This window comes from Branchiostoma lanceolatum, chromosome 13 (assembly GCF_035083965.1).
Source record: "Branchiostoma lanceolatum isolate klBraLanc5 chromosome 13, klBraLanc5.hap2, whole genome shotgun sequence".
NCBI classification, from domain to species: domain Eukaryota; kingdom Metazoa; phylum Chordata; class Leptocardii; order Amphioxiformes; family Branchiostomatidae; genus Branchiostoma; species Branchiostoma lanceolatum.
The window spans coordinates 10560523-10579957 of record NC_089734.1 but is presented as its reverse complement, the minus strand read 5'-3'; the positions used below and the strand labels follow the sequence as shown (position 1 = coordinate 10579957).

Genomic DNA, 19435 nt, shown 5'->3' with positions numbered 1-19435 from the left:
AAATATTTTCAAAATCTAAATAATCCTGTGATCTTCCTGTAATGATGGTGAATAAGGCATATTTTCTTGTTTGCGTTAAGTTATCCCTGATCTGGAGTGGAATATTCCTGATTGAAAAAAAGAAACACATGTGTGGCCAAGGTTTGGCCAAGGTACATGTGTCCACAAGATACTGTTTAAAGTTCACTGTTAGCTACAGTCTGTCATGGAGCTCAACTGGTAAGTATGATACTTGATAGATGAAGAGACTAAAAATGATCTCATTTAATGCTGATTGAATCAATAAGATCAGATCAAGGAGGTTTTATAACCTCCTTGATCAGATAAACAAGATCACCAGTCAACTTGATGATCAAAACAATGATGGAGTATGTAAACATTGCTCATCTGTGGTTATTATTCATCTGAAGTACAGCCAGTAGGTACCCAACTGAGTAATGAGACTGTAGTGTTTTAACCTACTCGAGGCACCTCCTCGATCATGGGACCCCCATTTTAGGTCCCTTCCGAAAGACGAATGCAGCTCCAACCAAGATGTCCTTCCCAGAATTTAGTAGCCTCTACCAGGCTTCCGTCCTATCGCTGGGAAAATAGTAGAAATCAGCCAAGGTACTCCGCTATGCAGGGTAGGTCCGCTATACAGTAAAGCTCCATTTCGAAATAGAACTTACTGTATAGCGGACCTACCCTGTATAGCGGAGTACCTCGGCTGATTTCTACTATTTTCCCAGCGATAGGACGGAAGCCTGGTAGAGGCTACCTAATTAGAACCGGGGTCTCCTAGTTACCAACCTCAATTATGAGACTACTTTCTGTTGAACTACAGAGATAATATTCCCATCAACATGTTGTTGGCCATACATTCTGCAGTACTATACTCAGTAGATATAGGAGAACTTAAGTTCCACCTGATGTTTACATTATCTCCAGGGATGCCCCTCTGATCAACGGACAGGAACTGTCTTTCTTCACAGAGACCAGATATAACCAGTTCTCCATCGCTCCTACGTTTAGTGAAGTCCTGGGTGTGCCGGATCCGCACCCTTCCCAGGGGAAGGAAAGGTAAGAAGCTGCACAGAAGTTTGATTGACGATCTAGAAGATCTGCTGTTATTAACTTGTTAAGAAACGGTTTGATGAAATAAGGTAACAGTTTCTCAATCAACTGGATAGAATTTTGAAATGGACAGGCGTTTCTGGTAGCGTCCAATCTTCAGTGGCACAGTGTCACTGACAAAAGGTTACGTAGTGGATGCTTTAAACCTGAAATGTCTTACTGTTTCTAACAATCTTTCCAGTTGCTTGAGTAACTGTTACCTTGCGTATCTTACTACCTGGATGTCTAACATTCATTGACGGTTTTTCTATTAATTTTTCAAGTCTGCTGTGTGACTAGTATCACTCATGTTAAATACACTCGTCTCCAAAAATAATGTATGCTATCACTAATATAACTTAAACTTTTATTTCAACTGAAATTCATTGATGACTTACAATTGCAGATTCCAAAGCCAGACAGCAGAAACTTCTGAGAGGAGTCAAACACAAGCGGAACTTCAAAATGTCCAGGCAACTGCAGTTCAGCAGCCAAATGCTGCAGTGAAACCTACGGCCACATACCCTGTTCCCCGCATTCCGTTTCCTCGGCTGTCTACCCTGATGCATGTAGAGCAGAAGACATACATGGAGCTGTTCAGGAAATACCAGTTCTACAACCCAGCACGGCCACCAGGACCAATAGAAATGAGGGAAATACAACAATTTAGGGTAAGTTAGAGTGACAAATTATTTTGAAAAATTTTGGAAAAGTTTGAGAACATACTCATGTCTAACCTTCATCAACGTACCCAAGGTACAGTAGATTTTCCTGGAAGTAAATCCTGATCTTGGTTCTCCCCATGACGTTGGAAACTTTTTTCTTTTCTTATTGTTATTGTAAGGCTACACTTAAACTAAGGGACCGTCTTTCTCTTTCTGCCTCATACACACAAAATTTTAATTTTCTTGACCAGGTTCTACATGAAACAAATTGGAGTTTATCCTAATTGTTTTTTCAGGACTTACAGATGAAGGTTGGTCCGGAGCAGGAGGAGTTTATGCGCTACCTGGAGTTTGTAGCCACACAGAGTCCCCAGGACTACAGCTTCATGCAGCCACAGGCCCGGAAATACATGCAGGTAAGTCATCGTGTTGGGAATTGCAATGTGGCCACATAATACCAGTACTGGGAAAACTTTCCTCAATCAGTTAGGGCACAGACTGCGCATTGTGGTAGCCTCCTTCGCAGACTTCTTGGAGAAGCACCTTTTTTTTAGGGGAGCGCTGATATGCCGTTCCTTCCTCCTCCATGGTATAAGTTCATCGGGAAACTCCCGATAACATTGAGGCCTGTTTGATAAAAAAATCGCGTATCAGCGCTCCTCAAAAAAATAAACGCTGCTACTCCAAGAAGTCTGTGAAGGAGGCTAGCATGGTGGGAAATTTGTTACTGGATTTCAGTCTCATTTTTCTGTATTATGTAATTTTCTATATCTATGAAACACTGAGGTTTGAATTTAAGTTAATACAAGTTGGGCAGACTGTGTTTCAGACTCCAAGAAAGGACCCATTTTCATGCCAGATTTTTCAATGACCAGATTCAGAACGACCCACAAAGGAAATGTCAATACAGTCTATACTGTTACTTGAATATCTCTATCTTGACTTCAATTTTTTAACTGAACAATGCCTTCCAATGTTTACTTACAGGAAGTTCTTACAGCTAGCAACAGAAGCATACCAATGATGGGCTACCCCCAGTTTTACAAGGTGTACCAGACAGTGGGCATCTCCACAGTGGGCTTCAAAACTGACCCTGTCATGAGGCATGTCAAAACACTGCTGGAAATGGTGAGTCTTTTGTAATCATTGGACCTATGAACAAGTTGCAAGAGGTTGCTACTAAGTAGACCAATGCCATTTCTTCCAACCCATAACATCAATGTCAGGAATCAAACCTGTGATCTGTATGTTGGTCTCACTTCAGCTAGCCTAGCCACTCGAACCTTCCCACATACATGTACTATCATTACAATCCATCCATTGCTTTTAGAGTTATGCTGACCAAAGTAGGTTAGAAATACAGACAGAAAAACATTGACAGACACAGACGGACACACCAAAAACAGTGCCTTCTTCATAGGCAGAATATATAAGTTGATTTTATGTGAAGACTTGTACGTAGGCTGTAGCTAAGAGTCTTCCCTTTGGAGACCTTTTAACTGTATCTTAAAAGTCCAAATGTACATTGCCATCAGCATTTGATGTTTGACCCTTATCATAATTGTTGCTTTCATGAACAGTTTTTGAACAATTGTAACGGTTCATTTCCTCTCACCTAGAACTGTTTTCTGATCTGTAGGGCTCTGTTCCTGGGCTGAAGCTTCCCAAAGCCAATGAAACGGCCAAGATTCTGCCTTCGTATGAAGAGATTGTGGATCACAAACCAGTCGACAGTGCAGCAAATGCTGACAAGAACACCACGCAAAAGGTTTTTGTAGTAATACAATGTATGATAGACAATATTTTGCAATATGAGAACATTTGTCACTGTTGTAGTACTGCAGTTCTTTCCATAATATTCAATGAAAAATTTTTGACTTTAAAGATGTATACTCTTAGGAGGTAAGTGAAGATGAGAATGCAGAGAAACTAGCAGCCAAATATGGAGCTCACATAGTCCTGTCTGCCGACGCTCTGTGCACCCTGCTGGACAACCATGCACCTCACTACCAGGAGCAGTGGGAGCTGCCAGTCACTGTCAAGGAGTCAACATCAACAGGTTAGTAATGATAGGTTCAGATTAAGGGTCCTGTTACTGTCAAGAGTCAACATTAACAGGTTAGTAATAGGTGTGGCTTTGGGGACCTGTCACTGTCAAGGAGTCAACATCAGCAGGTTAGTAATAGGAGTAGCTTTGGGGTCCTGTCACTGTCAAGAGTCAACATTAACTGGTTAGTAATAGTTGTAGCTTTGGGGCCTTGACTGTGAGAACAAAGACATTTCTATAGTCTTCATTTCCACGTTTTGTACTCTCCAACTCCAGGCAGATCTACTGGTGGCAAGACAGGTTGGATATTGTTTTGGCCCATGGATACTGTTTTGACGCTGGTACACTTGCTTGGAGATTACACATTTTGTACTTAGAATTATCCATTTCATTTGTTTAAAAGTGGAAGTGTACAGGAGAAATTCAGAGTGAAGTGAATGATGTTCGTCCATTGTTGTTGATGTGAATTTATAAGCAAATAGAAAAGACGACTGTAGTACTTGTGCAGTTATTCAGTGGTGCTGAATCCATTGACTACATTTCTATAAAAACTTAGAATGTTTAAACATATGTTGTGACAGTCCTAATGATCTTAAAGTTTAGATTGCTGAGTTGTTTGTTCTCAGATAGGATTATATTCGGTGTCTGTCTTATCACTGTTTTTCAGGAGATGGTGCAAGTACAACAAAGACTGTTATCATTGACAAACCTCTACCAAAGAAAGAGATAACCACAAGAGAAAAGAACACACTGTTCCACAGCATTGCCTTAGAGTTGCTTCTGACAGACAAGAGTGCCGGTACTGCACTGGAGAAACTGAGATCAGATAGATACACAGATATGGTGAGCTTAGATACCCCCATTGAAGAAGTGGAACCTTCCGGTACCATTGAAAAGGATACACAACAGGATGAAACCAAAGAGAAGATGGGGAGGAGGACATGTCGAGAAAGGGAGGAAGAAGATTTGCTTGGAAACAATCAGGATTTGACAGATCTGGAAACCTTTGGAGAGGGAAGCAGAAGGAGAATCCTCAAGAAAACATCGGCGAAACCGCACACAGTCCAGACCACAAAGATCTCACCAGAAAAAGACGACTGTTTCGGCGAATCTGTAAATCTTCAGGAAGTTAACTCAAGGGATGTTCAGTGTAGAGAAAATGTGCCGGGTGACACAGGTTCACAGATGGAGGTAACTGAGAATGAGCCACAGACAGAGCCTAAAGATACTGAAGAGGAAACCAAGAGTAAAGTAACAACAAGCACACAAGTAGCTTTGGATGTAAGCTCTCAGAGAAAAGAAGTTCAACTCGAGGAGGAAGAAGGTAAGAGTGAAGTTGAAAAGAAAGAGGAGACAAAGAAGTTGACAGGAAGAGGATATTTGAGTCAGGACAGTGACAGTGATCTTGGATTGACGATCGTGACAGACTCAGATTCGCAAGGGGAGGGGTCGCCTGTGAAAAGACAAAACAAGGTGTCTGAAACAGAGACATTAGAGTCTAATGTTAACAATGAAGAAACACAGCACAGGATAGAAGACAAGCCACAGTTCAAAGAAATAGAACAAGAATCCTCAGAGAACAAAGATGAAGGAGATAATGACAGCAAAGTTATTGAGTCAGCCATGACAGGAATGACCTTGAGGAGTAGAAGGTCAACAGGACAGGCAAAAAGTAGTTTGATGTCACCGCCTCCTGTCAAAAGACAGAGAACTGAAGAACCTAGCACTGGTGAGAGCAAAGTAGATAAAGGAAGCCCATCAAAGACAGTAGAAAAGTCAAAAACAAGTTCACAGAAAAAATCAACATATTCAGATGATTCTTCAGACGACACTGTTCAGGCGAAAACACCACAGGTGATCAAAGAATCTGAAGACAAATCGGATGCATCAGATGAAAAGACTGCTGCAGCAGATCCTGCAGTACAAATTCCAGAGGAAGGGGGCGCTGCTAGCAGGCATAGTGGTGCAGTAGCTAAGCCTGAATCAGAAGGAAAGGAAGGAGTTTTGGACACTGTGGGACAAATAATGCAGCTACAGGAGAATCTTCAAAAGTTCCAGCCAGAGAAAAAACAAGGTGAGACTTGTTTAATTCAAACTAGATATATTTTGTATCTTGAATTTTTGCTTATTATCAGTATATCACTTTTAAAATCCATATTTTGTACCTTACAGGTCAAGTAAAACCTAGTATTCCACGAGGCGTGGCATTACCACGGCAACCTTCCTCCTGCCAACAATCTGCCCCATCAGGAGTGAAGCCAGCACCACATTCGCGTGAGCAGCTGGAATATTGCTTGCCTGTCGATCTGAAGTTGTGCCATGAAAGCCTGCAGGACTACACCAGGCCTGACAAGCACAACGTGGTGTACAGTCTCATGAGCTTCGGCAAGCTGTTACTTCTGGTCAGATCCGACCTTCCAGCGGTCTGTAGGGCAACTGGGGGGCTTTTCAAGGTAAGAATAAGTATAATAAACTGCTTCATATGGTTTAAAGTGCACATGAGCAGCTAGTTTGTGGGTAGTATGTCAAAGTTGAAGGCCTCTGGAAAATGAATAACACATCTGGACATGGTCTAGAGACTCTAGACAATAACTGCTACAAGTTAGCCTTAAACCTCACCCTACAGTGTAATTGCTGAACATTCAAAGTCTCTCAAAGATGAAGTCTCTTCCAACTTTGATAATTCTAAAACTGTACTTTTGGGCCCTCTCAGGTTACCTTGAATTGTGACAGAAACATCATAATGAATAACCTGCTTTTCTTCATCCATTTTTCCTGTACTTCAGTGGTTTGCTCATGTCCGGCCCAAGTTGGAGTACCAGCCTGACTTTGGTGTGGAACAGTTGACTCCTGGGGAGATGTGTAGGGAATGGATCAGCACCTATATCATGCCTCCGGACTCAAGGCTCATCAGAGGTAAGCGATAGGTGTGGTGTGCATCGTTACCGACATGATTATGTAAATGTGGAAGTCATTTGCATAATTTATGATGAAATGTAAGCATGGTATTCTGCTAAAAGAAAGGACTTTCACCAAACAATATATGTAATTTTGGTAGAGAAGATCATCATTTGAAATAGATTATGCTAATTAAAGCCATATTTGTATCATAAATGAGACAAAATAAAACGATAAATCTACAAAGGCTCAAAACATTCATGGAGTTATGAGGTCTCCGAAGTCTTGTTCTTGTCTGTATGAAAATAAAGGTACAGACACTTCTTGCATGTACAGTGAAAACTGTCCAAGAAGACCACTAAAAAAAAATGGTCTAAAATGAAAAGAAAAGCATCAGAAACCACATTCAGTCCCTTTTTTCCTTATTCCTTGCCAGTGAGGATAAACGCCTTCACGTCTGAAGTGATGCTGGTTGAACAGCTGAAGCACAACCAGATCCTGGACCACAGGGTTCACTACAGGTGAGGGGATATGACCTCTTTCAAGGGCTATCTATTGGGACTTAACATTAGTTGACTTGAGAGAGATTTTTTCCAAGTTGTTGATATCAAAACTTCTCACAATTCTTAGGTTGGCACAGACAAGTTAATGCTGTTATGTATTCATTCAAATCCAATGTACTATGGTTAGGAGAGGCCATATTTTTACAGGACATGCATACATGTAAATATTTCTCGAAACTAGATGTTGTAACTAATGTAGGCTCGGAAAACTTAAACCTGTATGTCAGTTCCTCCTCAGTTTTTGCAGATTGGTAGCAGAGGATAAGACACCAAAAGCGTCAGTATCCTGAAGTTTAACTGAATGTTCTGTGTGGTTGTTTCTTAGCCCCGGGACAGCCATGAAGATGTTACTGAGTGTCCTTGAGAAGGTACAGAGTCTTCCACCTGGGACCTTCCTCCTCACTCACAACCCTGGAGACGTTCACATCTGTATCTACCAGGGTCTGGACTCCTCAGCCTCAAAGAAGTAAGCTACAAACTCCCCCCAAAAATCATTCTTTTGTAAAGAAAATGTATGGGTGAGTTTAATAGCCTGGGTGCCATCCTCTGTAGAAACTGCTGGCTCAATTTTTTTTGCTTTCCGTGGTTAGCAAGCGAAAAGATTGAGTCAGCGGTTACAACGGAGGATGGCACCCTGACTATAGGAGTCAAACCATATCAGCAATTTTTAGACTCATACTTCCTCTATGTACATGTAAGAGGGAAGAACAAATTATTCTTGGACTGACATTTGTAGCTGTGGCTGTTTCTTGTTTTATTCTTGCAAGACGGGTTGGTATATCTTCGGTCTTGTCATTTTATATTCTGTAAATTATCTTTGCAAGGAAAAATTTTGCAGTAGGAGGGAAACAGTGTTTTACATGACATTGTAAGTCTGTGATTGAGAAAATTGTGTAGTACAGTAGTAATAGAATGGAAACTGCATATTTGTGGTATCATGGTTTTACAGTGGAGAGGTCACCGCAAAAGTAAACCATCAGTATCATCCATTCCTTCCAAAGTGGCATCATGTTGGCGTAACATTTAGGGTGTTTGGCCCAGAGGTCCTGGGTTTGAATCCCGACATGCCACCCATGTTGTGCCCTTGGGAAAGGCACCTAACACGACTTTCCTCACTTCATACAGGTGTAAAAATAGGTACCTGACTTTGGTTGTGGAGGTAAAAGGCAGTGGAAGGAGAGGGTTAGGCTCTGCCTGCCAATACTGTGCCATAGACAGTGGAAAAAACACACTGCCCCTACGGCATCAAGAAGGCTATGGTACTACTTTAATCTGTATTGTTTCTTTCCACCCCAGAGGAGCCTATGACCTCCACGGTGCTCACCAGCAGGCAGCGGCCATGCCCATCACAGAGACACGCCCGCCCTGGGTACCACTGGACCCCAGCATCATCCTGCCTCAGGTACAGCCTAGCTACAGGCCAACGCCTGGTAACAAGGATGGATGGCAGCACACACATTATAGATAGAGCTTGACTGTTAGGTTTTGCAAGGGAGAGAAGTATTGTTTGGGCTTGTTGTAGTATATTATAATGTAGACAATGGATCATTGCCGTTAGCCCCTTTCACCCATAGCTGACCATGACCCTCCAACATGCTTCAGTCTATGGTTGGGATATTGTAAGCAAGGTCATCTGTGGTTGGGAGTTGGTCAGCAAGGTTGCCTTGAGAGTCTTAAAACATCATCTGTACCAGCTGACTGTACGTTTAAAAAAATCAAAGTTGGGAAGTCTTCTACATGTATGGCGACCAGAGTTGCAAACTCAGCCTAGGATAGAATGGATTCCAGGCTATCGACCTTGGTTGGGGAGTGGTCCTGAATGTGTGACAGAGGCTTAACATACTTAGTGCTGCTATTTTTGTCGGTGGGAATAGAAGAGTCACCAAGTAAACTGGGTTAAGTCTGTTCTGATTATGTTTGTGTTGTACATGCACCTGTGTAGTTGGAATCCAGAAGTTCTGTTACTGCAACAGCAGTATCATTCCATCCATGAGTCATGCATTTCTCTTGTTCCCTTTGCAGCACTGGCAGAATGGGAGAGTTCCAGCAACCTTTGAACCCCGACCCCCGAACCCTCCCCCTTGCAAACAGTGGCAGCCACAGGCTGGAAAGAAGAAGGGCAAGAAAAAGAAGAAAAGCAAACAGACGTAGCCTACCTGTTCTGTTCTGTCATAAAATAGATATTAAACAATTTTCATATGGAATTTTTTGTAGCTACATTTGTAAGAAAATAGCTGTGAAATTTATCCATCTCTTAGATGTAAAATATACACAAAGATCTGTCACCACAGTTTCATATACAGTACTTATACGTTTTTATTTTCTACACATGTATGTACAAATGCAAATGGTTTGCTAACATGCTGTACATTGCACAGCATCATATACAGATTCCACGCAGAAAAATGAACTCCGGCTTGTCCAACTTTCATCTGCAAATGTACCTTTATCTGTACATAAATTACAGTGATGCTTTCCATAGTTTAAGCCTATCACAATACTGGGATTTTTCCAAGCACCAAGTTTAAATTGTACCCTTTGAATTTCCTTTAAGAACAGAATACAGTATAGAACATGCACCATTTTTCTAAGTAAAAGTTAGCAATGCCATGGGATGCTCTTAATGTAATCAAACCAAACTGAAAACATAAACATAAACAATAAAATACTTTCATGATATTGATAAAACAGAAGGTTCAATGTGTAAACTTCAGCAGCTATACATGTACATAATGATGTAGATGCAACAGATAATAATTCTTTGTCAGTCAAAGCTATTCTCAACATAACCACTAACGGCTCATTACTTTGTTTCCATCTTTTCTTCGATGAATGGGATGGCTGTCACTCTACAGCAAACCCCCAAAATGCACAACATCTACAACTAAAAGTCAAAAGAACAACTAAGAAATGTACATTCTAATCAATTCAGGAATTTCATTAACCATGATAAGATATATAGGAAAAGAGACCAACGGCTTCTTGCATGGAATGGTCTCATTAGTTTGAGCAGCAACTTTAACACAACAGCCAGATAGACGGCACCATCCAACATCAAAAAGAAATTTAAATGTTTTCCCAAAGTCTTCTTTTAGCTGAAAATAATGTGCCTTATTATGGCTGAAATTATATTCTTATCACATGATGACAACTTGATATACATTCTTAGCAATCATAATCTAAACTATTAGACCTTTCGTACGGACCAGGAAAGACCTTTTCAAGACGAATGAAATTTTCAGGGTTTTTTGTTTCCGTGATGAACTTAAGTTTTGTACAGTCAAATATACAGGTAAGCTACACAGCAATGTACAGATTTTTTACAAAATGGTGCACTATTAGACGGAATCTATGATTTCAAATCTTGTGCCTTTACAAAGTCGATACGTGGATAAACTGAAAGCAGGGAGAAGGACTACAACACTAAGATGACAACTATTTTCAGATGTTCAACTGTATATATATCCTTCTATACTTACATATGGCAGATTTTATGTAATGTACCTATGTGCTTCCTGAGCAAAATGTACCCATTAATGTTCCATAATTAATATTCTTCACATAAACATGTCTTAACGTTTGTATCCCTGAAAATTGTAGTACACGTAACGCAATTTGTCTAAATAAAAACCTTTTCACTACAAATGGAAGAGCTCATAGCTGAAAACTTGATCAGTGATGTTGTCTTGGTTGTCACTTCACTCGACTTTTTCCTTGTTGGTAGGATCATACTGCAAGAAGAAGAACATGGCATTAAAGTTAAAGCTGATGACAAAAATTGTGGAAATATCAGTCTTCAAAATCTAGTCTCGGTTCATGTTTGTCCAACAAGCAACTATACACAGAATGAGTAAGAAAATGTATCTAAAAATCGCCAATAAAACAATATTTAGATGCTTTATTCTAAAGAAGTATCCGATCTATTTGGAAAGAAACAACACTTGAGCAATGTGAAAGAAACAACACTTGAGCTTTCTGGCACATCCCCTTTATAAATACTGCTGATTCAATTTTCATGTATCTGAAGTAGGCAAAATCTTTAACGGAAATTACTGTAATACCGCTCATTTAATTTTACATCTGGTTTATTGTTGAAAGGTTTATGGAAACTAGTACTGGTTGAGTCAAAGCTTATCAAGCGGCCACCTTAGGCTACAACATTCCACGACACAGTACAGTCATTCTAAGTCCAGCTACACTAATGACATGCTACGACTGTCCCACTCAATTGTAACTTTTTTTACATTTTCCTACCACATTTTAAAGTGATTTGTGGTCTTATCTACAAAGTGCAAAGAAAAGTTCTCAAATTAACATTAATCCTGCTGAATTATCCTAACACCAGCACCAAATTAGAAAGTTGAGTGACCTCTAGCATGTTAAAGGTTAAACAGTCTTTCATGTTACTCTCCTAAATATTTGAGGGTCAAACATGGATACACCCTTGCCATAAGGAGATTCAGATGTCCCAAATGTGTCCTCTTAAAATAGTCTTTGGTGGTGAGAGAATAGTTTGCAGTGTATACTTGGAAAGGAAACTGGCATGTGAACAAAATGTTGAGAGAACTCTTAGTACTTTTCGAAGCAGCCCTAGCACTAGTTGAATCTAAATTATTCTAGCAATTCATTTATTTATCTTTATTATTAACTTATTTCATCTCAAGACAGCTGGGTTGCATCTTCAACTTATAAAAGTTGATTTTCACGAGAGCCCACTGTATACAAGACGACATAAATATTTTAAGAGATTTAAAGAAAACAGATAATTTTTGATTATGACGAACATATGGGCTAGTCCATTTGTGTGTTAAGAGGGATAGTAATCAAATATTTCTGATAGAAGGAGGGTAGATGAACGGTTAGTTGTTGAAGAGTGTTACAAACACATTAAACTCATTAAACTCACCAAGGCCAGTTGTCTGCCTATGTTGCCCATCGTGACGCCTCCGGAAAAGAAGATGCAGGGTAGCCAGGAGCGGACGTACAAGAAGTCTGGCTCTGTATATCTGGAGAAACAAACAACATACTTTTATTATTTCCATAACCATGAGAGCTTGTAATATACAGATGTAACATAATGTTCTTTTCTGTGTTGTGTCTAATCTAAATCACATGATCAAACAGGAGAAAATCTTTGTAAAATAAAGAAATGTTTGATTTCTTTGGATTGTTATCATCAAATACTGTTTGTACATTTGCTGACTGACACCTAATTTCTGGCCAGGATACCAAACTACTTCCAGGTCATACACAAACTAGCTCCTTGGCTCCAGGACCAACATGCCCCCAAGGAAACTTATTCACAGACACCCCTGACTGAGTTAGATCCTGAGCAACATGGAAACTATGTAGACCCTGGAAACAGTCTGGCACCCATACCTAATTTCATTGTTCAGTATTCTGTAATAGTTTTTCCTCTTACCTATATACTCCATGGTAGACCAACAGTTGTGTAACGAAGGTAGCCAGCACAGCGATCAGTACTCCGAGTCCGAAGCCGCTCCGTGACCTGTCGAACAGCCACCACATCCCGATAGACATGGCTGCCAGTGTCAATGACAACTGCATGTTGTTGTCAAAATTGATTTTCTGATTGAAGAGAGTCAAGAATTTTTACGACAAAGTTGCTGACATTAATCCCAATGTACTTCCTTATCCATAAAAATCAAAGCACCTCACTGTCTAATCAAAAAGTTTCTCATATTGTTTGAATGTGTCACTTGTAGCGAGGTATCCATCGATTTTCAGACAAGTAGCACTTTAAATTTTATCATTTTTGCAGTGTTTTACATTTGCACTTGAAACAACAGTACAGTACTTTTAATAATACTACAGAAACACATACTTGCTGTTTCATGAATTCGTGGGGAAAAGGCCACCAGAAAAAATACAACCACTGTAAACATTTCAAGATTTACAGTATAATGTACAACTTTGTTGAGAAAGGATACAGCACTAGCATGGTTGATTCCTACAAAGACGGCGACACATCTCATGACACTGGACCACTCCCTCTGGAACCTGTGGGGTTCTCCCAGCTTGTTATCCAAACATGGGTACATCAGTCCTATAATGGCTGGAAAAATACAAACATTAAAGGTTTAGTAAACTGATATCTTTCTGCATATCTCACAGGTGCTGAATCGTTGAACATAAAAAAGTACTGTGGCTTAGCCAAATAAACTGAATACTTGAGAAAACACCAAAAATTAAGTAGATAAAAACATTTCAAGTTTCTCTGGAAATTTTGTACGTGTTTGTTGTGCATTTTCTATTTCTTTATAAAACCAAACCAATTAGGAGCGAGCAACTCACTTTCAGTGAAAAGTAAAAAACAAGTTATAAGAATTTTTGATATAATTGACGATTTGATCAGTGACAAATATTGACAATTACATACCAGGGCACAACACCCCTATTTTACAATATAATGTCCCTTACCTGCTCCTGCTCCACAGGCTGGGGGCACCCACCAGGCGGACTGGAACATTGTAATCATCACCTCAGGGGGGAACAGGGTCACTTTTCTTTGTACCTGCAGAGGTGAAGAAAGGCATGTATTTGGTGTCTTCATACATGTATTTACAGTGTATGTATGTTTGTACATTCTATGCATGAAACAAGAACAATACAAAGAGTGGCAGCAAAGCGGACATTTAGAGATATTTCCCACAAGGCTTAAGCGTGAGAACTGTGCAAAGAAAGAATTGTTATTCAGAATATTTTTTGTCAGAGTGAACCACTTAATTCTTAAGCTACATGTATGACAAAATCTGTTCTTCATACATTGTCAGAGTCTTTGTAATATTGAAAAAAATGGTTTGTTTCAATGTAAGATACAACATAATCATCATTGTCACTTTCATGCATACATACCTGTAGTAGGTTGAGCACTATGGTCAGGAGTCCTCCCACCATGAAGAGTACTGACCCTCGCATCAGCATATGTAAGCCTTTTAGAACCCTAGCAGCCACCATCTTCACCAGTTGTTATATATACACCTGGCAGATATAACCAGCGCTAGGCCGTGTCAGCAGCTTTGGTGTAGGTACACCTGGAAAAAGAACAAGAAAAAAAAATGTTGCTTTAAAATGGATTCCCAGATTGAAAATTCCGGAAGAAAGTATCTGGTAAAGCAGCAATTTTCTTTTTTCCTGTAAGAAATTAGAGTAATATTGAACATGCCAAAATCAATACAATGAAGCTTTTACAAGATCATATAAAACAGATCTGGAATATGGGTGAAAGTCTTGAACTGTTGAAGTCTCAGTGAAAGTCTCATTGGCTAGCATTTCTTAAGATACGGTTAGGTTGGTTACAAGATATGGTTGGAAAACAATCAAAGAAAACACTTAACTTACTTCTGAAGCAAGATCACAAGTGAACAGTACCTTAATTTAAATTCCTTTCCAGAGCCAACTTTCATAAAACCTTTAAGGAGGTAAACACCATATGGACAGCTGTATTAAACCTGGTTGCGCCACGTTGGCAGTACTATTGATACCATGCCAAAACCCAATTGGTGCCAGACATGTCTGGTACAGTAGCTTTAAGGTTAGAAAGACTTGACCCAAACTGTCTATCACACTTAGATAATGGAATTGGAGATGTTACACAGTTGTCTACCATATGTGGAATTCTCATACCTGGAATATGTACAACAGGCCTCTTAACTTCACAACATTCAGATTGCTATAGAAATGCAGTAACTCAAAATGCAAAAGACAGCAGTACTCTTGAAAAGTCTGAGAAAAAGAGCAAACTGAGAAAGTGGACCTATTTTGCAATAGCCTAAAACTCCACAAGAAAAACTTACTAAGCACTCAGACCTGGCCACCGTCAACAATAAGATATTCATTAAAAATTCCTCATAAAATATCACATTAACCAATCAACCAATCAAGAACTACCAAAAGTTCAGTTAACATTCTTTTCATATAAGGTTACAGTCATAGTCATATAAATAAATTAAAAGTTGTTGCTAGGTAATATGGGGTGACTCTTGCTTATCAGAAGTGGCCCTCATTTCGAGGCAAACAAGTCACATAGAACAAATAGGCGAGCTTTGGTCCAAACATGTGACTTGGGTCACTGTGACCTATATGTACATTTAACATTAAGCAAACAAACAAGCAGGTGTTGGTGCAAACAGGTGAGTTAGGTTAGGATCTACATGACTTTGCAAAATTGTACATTTATACCTGCATAACTAACTCCTGTTACATATAGCCGACCAAGGCCTTCCGACCACTCCCATTCCCCAAACCATGCATATGGTTGGCAGTAGGGAGCAAGGTCATCAGTTACAGTGGCAGTTGGTCCGCGAGGTTGCCAACTTGGCAGCAGCAGCCATATGTTTCAAACATTCCACTTGGAGAGTGGATCAGAGATCTGGAATGAGTACTAGTGAAATGTTCAAGGATGAATTAGGTACTGGCCGGAAGTAAGTCAGCAGTGGTTGTGATTCAAATTAGACTCCCAACTATGCAGTAACCTCTGCCGACTTACAACCAAGTGGTTGCCAACCTACCCATGACTCAATGCAGATCCTGAGACGAATCAATCCCTCCCAATTCATTCCCAAACCTAGGCATGCAACTACTACCAGAATGTGTGCCAACCACCTCCGACCTTCACACAACCAACGTGCAGCCCAAAACACAGAAGAACGTAGAAGCTGTATTGAAGCAAACATTGACCTAAAGTTGATGTCTCAGTGATGTTTACAACTTAGAAGTATGGATCATTTTGATTAAAAATAAAACGGACCTTTCTTTTAAAACTTGATGGTCATGCCAATTTCAATTTGTGAGACTGAGAGAGTCCAGGCAATTGGTTGGGAATCAGTCAGCAGGGGATCAGCAGTTTGTGGCTGGAGGTCAGGATGTTTGGGAGTGGTTGGAGAAGGTTCAAAAGCATTTGGAGCTCGGCTGGGACTCAGAGTTTAGGTTGCGAAATGGTTGTAACATGGTTATTGCAAAAGATAGGTGTGGCCTGAAACTGGTCAGACAGCTGCCAACCTACCACCAAACTTGGTTTGGTGGTAATCTAGTACAAGGTCAGGGGAAGGTCCTAAATGTGTGACAGGGGAAAACTACATGTAACTGAATATATGCTGACTACCAATTACCATCTTAACTACTGACATTGATTCTTAACTACTCCTTGCAATACGTTTCTTAGCTGATATCATTTCTAGGCTGCCCCTGTAAGAGAATAACTCACCAACAACTTGAGTTTGCGGGAACAAGTTAGGCTTAATGGTAACTTCTAATCTTCCAGTTAAGAAACTTTCAAAGTGTTAAAACTTGTGAAAGTCTGAAAAGTCTCATAAACAAGAAAAAGGACCATACCTCCTTAGCTTCCTTGTCAACGTATCCTGTCTGCAAATTCAGTTTGAAGGGGTTTTATAGCATGTAATTTGATTATAGATGTTGCTATTTTCTGATTGGTTGGAGGCATGAGGTCATGCAATCATGTGAGAGGTGGTACCACTCTATAAAGAGTTCAAGGATAGCGTAGACCCCATAAACTACAGAACGTACATGTAACATCAGCCCACCAAACTGACTAAACATGTAAACTGTTGTCATGACAACGAGGTGATGATGAGAGGTGTCAGCCGTCTGATTGGTTAGTTAAGATCATGTGATGTCAGCTACTTATGAGTTACAAGGGTAAAAATATAAGGTCAAACGTTAAACATACCAAAGTCAACGTATAACTTGCACTTGCGTCAAAGTCCAATAACTATAACAAACAGTTGGGATTTAAACTTTAAATGAACCCTTATGTAAAACCTTTACTTTGTCAAAGTCCATATACCTATTAGGTTGGGGATTTCTGCAGGTGAAAGAATATGCACATGCAAAATCTCTGTGTGAAAAATCTGAAAATGAAGATACGCAAATTATGATATTCCCACAGGGTTTAGATGAGGAACTCCAGTTTAGTAGAGATGTTTGGGAAGGAAGAAAGACTAATAGTATGTATTTCTGAGCAGCTCTTATAAGAGATGAGTTAATAAAAGTGATAAGAAATGTTTGGCTTTCATAGACCAAAAATTTGAATTCGGGATGTTATGAAAGTTCCTTGTTGTGATGAAGGAAGTAAGTTCAACTTTCCGATACCCTGGAATCCATCTAGCAATTGTACCGAGCTTCCCCGGACCTACACTGGCCCGCGCCCAGAGCTTCCCCGGACCTACCCTCCCGCTGGCCCGACAACGTACCCCGCCCCACTTACCGCTAGCGAAACAAGCTCGGCTCTAGCGATCTTGTGGGCTATAGCGGGAAGTGGGGCGGGGTAGTTTGTCGGGGCCAGTGGGAGGGTAGGTCCGGGTAAGCTCGAGACGCGGGCCGGTACAATTGCTCTGGATTCCAGGGTAACTATCCGATTGATGTCCCAACTTCTCTCCTCACAAACTTTACTATCACTGTATTTCTTACTGTACATGTAATAGACAAATTATGGTTGCACAGTTAAAATTCAAGTTTTGGATAAGAGGGAGAGAGTCCAATAGGCAGTAAGATGACCCTTATTACATGAGAATTGTACAGTTGGTGAACCTTGTCCCATGTGACCTTTTAGTGTTGTTATCAGGTGATGTGGGGTGAGGTGGTGGGTTATCAGAACACACATCGTAGTTATTTGTGGAGGTAAATAACCTGTGGACAGGTGAACTGTCACTGGGTCGTGAGGCAGCCACCGCTAACGGTTCACCAGCTGTCACGTGAGATAGGTGTACAGTTTAGATCTTGCCCGATCCAACAATGACACCATTAAGGATATGACCACACTTTACAAAGTTTGGATCTTGACTGATCGAACAATGACACCATACATGTAGGATAGGAGCATGCTAGTAACGTTATACCGGTAGTAACTTCCATCTACCATAGAGTTTCAAGACCTGTGTCTCATTGCATTCATTCCTGAGTCTGGAGTCTGGTAGAGGCTACCATGTACGTGTCAAGGAGGTTATATGGAGAGCATCGACTATGATGATAGGGGTAGCACACTTGTACATTAGCTTGAATCTTGACCAATCAAACAACAACACAAACTAGAAAACAAATCAGATAGGACCACTCAGTACAATGTTGTGTATCTACCCAGGGATTTCGACTGATAAAAAAAATGATGACATTATATAACGCAGTAGCACATTTATACATCTTCCTGTATGAACTCAACAACATGAGACTGAAGGTATGGTAGGTAATACTAGGTATGGTATCCTTCCATCCACCACATATACAGACACAAATATACGGTATGACTTTTGAAATAGACAAAGGTTACAAATCATCAAATGATGAAACCATGAAAACTATAGCATAGGCATTATTATCAGCTTGTGTTGATGGCTAAGAATAAGATGATAAATTATAATCTACATAATATAGTGATGGGGCTTTGGACACTCTATGCTTTCTTATATGACTAGAGTAGGGTTGAGCAGAAATAGACTAGAACTTTAAATTTACAGCAACATTTATGTCTTATCACACAAGTAAACATAGTGTACCAACAACACTGGAAAATCCATGCAAGAGCAACCAAACTTAAAAAAGTCCCAAACAAAGCAAATTATTCTCACCTTCAAGATCTTCAAAATATCTAAGAAATCACACCTTGCAGATGGCCCTTCTTCATATTACCACTTCAACAAATGTCCTCAATCTTGTCTAAATAAGTTCTTCACGCATGGACGATTGTATACACATATATCACAGTTATGTAACCTATCTTGGACGTCGGACTTTCGTCTTCAAATATTATCTGAAGAACGGAAACTAAAATGGTGGACAACATTGTCGCACTGAAAATCTCTTGAATATATGTTAAAGCGTCCCCAGTAAGGTTCTATGTGCATAATAGTATATAAAGATATACCGTATCTACTTCAGGGAGTGCTAAGACTTACCTTACGGGTGATAGATGAGGAGAAAGCGGGCTAGAATGTTGAGAAATGCCGGAGTTGGAGTGATGATCACACGGTGTTGCACGTAAACATTGCGGCCGGGCGGCGCGTCAGGCTGGTGTGATGCCGGCTGACCAATCAGCGCGCGGCGTGATGACATCACGCCATGGGCAGACCCGCGATCACTTCCGGGTGGGGGCGGGGCCACGTGGGCTGGAGAGGGGACCGGTTTTGGCGCGA

General features: G+C 40.3%; 2 protein-coding genes across 3 annotated transcripts; one reads left to right on the top strand and one right to left on the bottom strand.

The window, feature by feature from the left end:
- The first annotated feature begins 121 nt into the window (after nt 1-121).
- Nucleotides 122-9922, top strand: LOC136446834 (little elongation complex subunit 2-like). Of its 2 annotated transcripts, none has more exons than XM_066445442.1 (14): nt 122-219; nt 931-1062; nt 1502-1766; nt 2057-2176; nt 2748-2888; nt 3400-3528; nt 3660-3819; nt 4478-5881; nt 5980-6260; nt 6594-6723; nt 7142-7226; nt 7594-7734; nt 8565-8670; nt 9291-9922. In XM_066445442.1, the coding sequence occupies exons 1-14, from the start codon at nt 206-208 to the stop codon at nt 9417-9419; spliced, it is 3237 nt and encodes a 1078-aa protein (XP_066301539.1). In that variant the 5' UTR covers nt 122-205; the 3' UTR covers nt 9420-9922. The 2 variants fall into 2 exon arrangements, with proteins under 2 accessions (XP_066301539.1, XP_066301538.1); XM_066445441.1 differs by having other exon boundaries at nt 4475-5881.
- LOC136446835 (insulin-induced gene 2 protein-like) lies at nt 9572-19330 on the bottom strand. The gene is made up of 7 exons (XM_066445443.1): nt 19199-19330; nt 14145-14323; nt 13710-13803; nt 13220-13344; nt 12691-12857; nt 12175-12274; nt 9572-10999 (listed from the first exon to the last, which is right to left on the bottom strand). The coding sequence occupies exons 2-7, from the start codon at nt 14244-14246 to the stop codon at nt 10967-10969; spliced, it is 621 nt and encodes a 206-aa protein (XP_066301540.1). The 5' UTR covers nt 14247-14323; nt 19199-19330; the 3' UTR covers nt 9572-10966.
- Nucleotides 19331-19435: the final 105 nt, after the last annotated feature.